A 4938-nucleotide genomic window follows, 5' to 3' on the forward strand; every position below is an offset into this window, starting at 1 on the left:
CTGCTGAACACGCTGAACAACATGAATCGTATTCAACCTGCACATTGAAATATCGGGGTCAGATTACGAGATTGTCACAGCTGTGGTGGATTACCCATGTGGCACTGAATAGCGGCAGCGAATTGTCTTTCTGTGTCCAAATATGTCGCTTTATTATTCAAAATATCAGATAATCACAAGGTCCCTTATGGTTTCATCATTTTGAATGACCACAGAAGCCCAATGAAAATGATCCGCTGAAGAGAAAACATTGTTTTGAGTTGGAAGTGACATAGCATTGTGTACTTACTGAATGTGAAAGATAGAATGAGCCCTTTCTGCCATTCCTGTGTACATGAATGAATTCATCTGAAGGTGACCTGCTCCCCTCTTATCCCTGCCTCTGCGTAGTGCCTGCACCAACAGTTGGAGGTGATACCTGGCTACGAGGAACTTTTGGCCGACATCGTCAACATCTGTGTAGACTATTATGAGAACAAGATGTATTTGACACCCAGTGAGAAACACATGCTGCTTAAGGTACACACATTTGACATCGTAACAGTCTCATCTGTAGCTAAATCAGTGTCCTTTGTTAGAGTCAAACTAATCCTCTTCCTCTGTTTGTCAGGTGATGGGTTTTGGTCTGTACCTGATGGACGGGAACGTGAGTAATATCTACAAACTAGATGCCAAAAAGAGGATCAACCTGAGCAAAATTGACAAGTTCTTCAAAGTAAGGCTTTTGCTTTCTCAGCATCTTTTTTTTTTACACAGGAACAGTATGTATTTGTGTGCATGAACATCCCTGTGTTTTTCAGCTTCAAGTTGTGCCGCTCTTTGGAGATATGCAGATAGAACTGTCACGTTACATTGAGACAAGCGCTCACTACGAAGAAAACAAATCCAAGTAAGAGAAGCCATCCGACCGTCTCTATACATAATTCAAAATGCTTTCCACAAGGAAAGTCAGACATTTTGACCACCAAGCCATCGGCACAAAAATCCTTAATCTTCTCCATTCTGTTCCCAGGTGGACGTGCACCCAGAGCAGCATCTCGCCGCAGTACAACCTGTGTGAGCAGATGGTGCAGATAAGGGAGGACCACATCCGTTTCATTTCTGAGCTGGCGCGCTACAGCAACAGCGAAGTGGTGACGGGCTCAGGCCTGGACAGCCAGAAGTCTGACGAGGAGTACAGGGAGCTGTTTGACCTGGCTTTGAGGGGTCTGCAGCTGCTGTCCAAGTGGAGCACGCACGTCATGGAAGTTGTGAGTGAAGCAAAGGGTTGATTGTGTTTGTGTGTGGGCAGGGAAAACATTTGTAGTCAATATATGTGGGTTGAGGTATGAAACGTCAGTGGTTTTTGCTACTGATGGTGGTAGCTTTGATCTATTTATAGCTGTCTTTGCCTCTCTCTCAGTACTCGTGGAAGCTGGTACATCCCACGGATAAATTCTGTAACAAGGACTGTCCAGGCACAGCGGAGGAGTACGAACGGGCCACGCGTTACAATTACACCAGTGAGGAGAAATTTGCCCTGGTGGAGGTCATCGCCATGATCAAAGGGCTGCAGGTAAAACAACGGTGACTTGCAGGCGTGGAGGTGGTTAAAATATGAGGAGCTCTCACTTATATTCTTAGCAACTTGTGCTCAAAGGACATTTTAAAAGTTCACTTTTACCAATTTAGTGAAATAATTGAAAACAGTTTTAAGTAGTTTTCATTTTTATTGATAAACCAGGTCAGACACAAATTGTTACTCACAGCTGAAGATTTTTAAATGTCTCAACAAAATGTTGTGAATAGATACAGTATGAGAGCGGATTTGGTTATTTCATCTAACTCTTGGCAAGAAATCAAATGAGCGTATTCTCCAAAATGTCAAGCGTTCCTTTAATAATGAGTTGATAGTCAGAAGCCCTTATGACCAAATCGATGATAATGATGATGATGATGATGGTGCTGTGCAGGTTCTGATGGGCCGAATGGAATCAGTGTTTAACCAGGCCATCAGGAACACCATCTACGCAGCGCTGCAGGACTTTGCCCAAATGACCCTCAGAGAGCCTCTGCGCCAGGCTGTGCGCAAGAAGAAGAACGTCCTCATTAGGTACACTGATGACCTGATCAAACCTACAATTTAACTTAATCTTATGGCTCCTGTGTGTGGCCTAAACCATTTGTGTAATTGTGCTTTGTTTGTAGCGTTCTCCAGGCCATTCGAAAGACCGTCTGTGACTGGGAGGGGGCGAGGGAGCCTCCTAATGACCCCTGTCTGAGGGGAGAGAAGGACCCAAAAGGTGGATTTGACATCAAAGTGCCCCGCAGGGCTGTAGGACCCTCGAGCACACAGGTAAGTTATGAAACGCAGACAAGACTTCTTTGTCCTTCTCTAAGCAGAATGTCCCTTCTTTGGTGACTTCACATACACACCCTGGGATTGTAGAATCAACGCCCAGGAGGACTGAGCTGTTCTGGTGGCGCCTGGTGGCCCAACACCTTACTAAGTCACTTTGGGTTTTCCTCAAATGTGTCACTTGTGTGTAGATCTGTACAGCTCCAACCTGAGCAAGTCTAATCAGCTGCAACAACTGCAAACACTTGTGTGGATGTTCGGGGCCTTAGTTGAGCAAGAATTTCAGTATGAAATAGTACAAAATATTAATATTCAGTTCAAGTACATGTATCTCAGAATTGTACAGTATGGTATTGTAAAGTCCAGTACTGGATTAAATGTATGTAGCCACTTTCCCTCACTGTTAAAGTTCTTCAATGTAAACATTCTCACCTTAACAGTGATTTTTCTCAATTGGTTAAAATTTCAATATCACAACATAACTTTTGTTTACACGCTCTCCATGTTTAGTGAATGAGACACCGATCTCAGTCTTTGCCCTTTGTCACAGCACATATTAATGCGCTACTGCAAAATTATGAATATTTTGCCAAATGATAGTCATCGTTGGACAGGTATTGTGATAGCAGAGTGAGATACTGCTTGGGCCTCTTAGAGCAGGGTTTTATTTTACAGAATGTTAGAAATCATAGAGTTGTATTTCTTTTCAGCCTAAAAATAAATTTATAATGGTCCATATGTAGGTCTGCCTCCTAAACCCTCCTATGATAATAATAGATTTTACACATTTTTTAATTGTTTTACCTCCCTGTGCAGCTGTACATGGTGCGCACTATGCTGGAATCACTGATTGCAGACAAGAGTGGGTCTAAGAAGACTCTCCGCAGCAGTCTGGATGGACCCATAGTGGTGGCCATAGAAGACTTCCACAAACAGTCCTTCTTCTTCACGCACCTGCTCAACTTTAGCGGTCAGTAGTAACACAAAATTTCCATAATGGCACTGTAGCTACACTTATAAAAATGATCTGATGTCTTCATATGAATTGTGATCATGTAGATCTTCCAATATTTAAACAAATTCCTTCCCTTTCTGCTTCCTGCTGCTGTCCAGAGGCCCTGCAGCAGTGCTGTGACCTGTCCCAGCTGTGGTTCAGAGAGTTCTTCCTGGAGCTGACCATGGGCCGCAGAATCCAGTTCCCAATCGAGATGTCCATGCCCTGGATCCTCACCGACCACATCCTGGAGACCAAGGAGCCCTCCATGATGGAGTAAGACAAAGCGTCCTTTTTGAAGCTCAAATTGTGTTTCTACCTTGTTTGACTGTATTATAACCGCATTTCCCCCTCCTCCAGATATGTGCTGTATCCTCTGGACTTGTATAATGACAGCGGCTACTACGCTCTCACAAAGTTCAAGAAACAGTTCCTCTATGATGAAATCGAGGCAGAGGTAATGTCACTTAAAATAGTCTTTAAGAAGTGAAATCTGTCAATCTGTACCTCAGTGCTTCCTCTTTAAACAGTATTTTCATAAAGGTATTCTTGTTTTAGGTGAACCTCTGCTTTGACCAGTTTGTCTATAAGTTAGCAGATCAGATATTTGCCTACTACAAAGCAATGGCTGGAAGGTAGGAGAAGTGTCATGCTTCTTATGCCTATATTTGCTGTGTTGTGACATACAATAATGTAGCAGTCTCTGCACTCTATCACCTTAAGAGACATAAATCAAATGGCCTTTGTTCCACAGTGTTCTCCTAGACAAGCGCTTCAGAGCAGAGTGTAAAAACTATGGCGTGATCATCCCTTACCCACCATCGAACCGCTACGAGACCCTGCTTAAACAGAGACATGTTCAGGTACTGCAAAAATCAAAAGCACTTGTCCGTTTGTATTTTAGGCTGTTTGACAGTTTGAAAATGACTTACTGGTTTGTTTAGGTTTACATGTGTTCTACTTCTCTTATGTAAGGATATTCTCTTTGTCTTGCAGCTGCTAGGTCGCTCTATTGACCTCAACCGTCTGATCACCCAGAGGATCTCAGCAGCGATGTACAAGTCTCTGGACCATGCCATCAGCCGCTTTGAGAGCGAGGACCTCACTTCCATAGTGGTAAGGTCACTCGCTAGGGGTACACTCCAACACTAGCTGCACGTTCTAAAAGCACTGATCTTTCTCCTTCACAGCCTCATTAGATTTTCTGTGTTCAGTTCAGTTCTCTAATTCTCCTGGACAGGAACTGGAGTGGCTGCTGGAGATCAACAGACTAACCCACCGACTCCTGTCCAAGCACATGACTCTGGACAGCTTTGACGCCATGTTCCGCGAGGCCAATCACAACGTCTCTGCTCCCTATGGACGAATCACACTTCACGTCTTCTGGGAGCTCAACTTTGATTTCCTCCCCAACTATTGCTACAATGGATCCACAAACCGGTTAGTTTGTTGATGCATGTTTGTATAAATACTTTTTCATCCATCCATCCATCCATCCATTTTCTTCCGCTTATCCGGGGCCGGGTCGCGGGAGCAGCAGTCTAAGCAAAGATGCCCAGACCTCCCTCTCTCCAGACACTTCCTCCAGCTCCTCCGGGGGAATGCC

General features: G+C 44.1%; 1 protein-coding gene across 4 annotated transcripts in view; it reads left to right on the top strand.

Moving 5' to 3' along the window:
- Positions 1-4938, top strand: part of cyfip2 (cytoplasmic FMR1 interacting protein 2) — a 22437-nt gene that overhangs the window by 9158 nt on the left and 8341 nt on the right. For all 4 annotated transcript variants that reach the window (XM_020593606.1, XM_020593584.1, XM_020593600.1 and 1 more), the window contains exons 8-21: positions 391-519; positions 611-715; positions 801-889; positions 1013-1250; positions 1403-1555; positions 1953-2092; positions 2188-2335; positions 3155-3308; positions 3452-3608; positions 3693-3789; positions 3891-3967; positions 4087-4195; positions 4329-4448; positions 4573-4772. In XM_020593606.1, the coding sequence (XP_020449262.1) occupies positions 391-519; positions 611-715; positions 801-889; positions 1013-1250; positions 1403-1555; positions 1953-2092; positions 2188-2335; positions 3155-3308; positions 3452-3608; positions 3693-3789; positions 3891-3967; positions 4087-4195; positions 4329-4448; positions 4573-4772 (1916 nt within the window). The remainder of the gene's footprint in view (positions 1-390; positions 520-610; positions 716-800; positions 890-1012; positions 1251-1402; positions 1556-1952; positions 2093-2187; positions 2336-3154; positions 3309-3451; positions 3609-3692; positions 3790-3890; positions 3968-4086; positions 4196-4328; positions 4449-4572; positions 4773-4938) is intronic.

Source organism: Monopterus albus, unplaced genomic scaffold (assembly GCF_001952655.1).
Source record: "Monopterus albus unplaced genomic scaffold, M_albus_1.0 scaffold2.1, whole genome shotgun sequence".
NCBI lineage: Eukaryota > Metazoa > Chordata > Actinopteri > Synbranchiformes > Synbranchidae > Monopterus > Monopterus albus.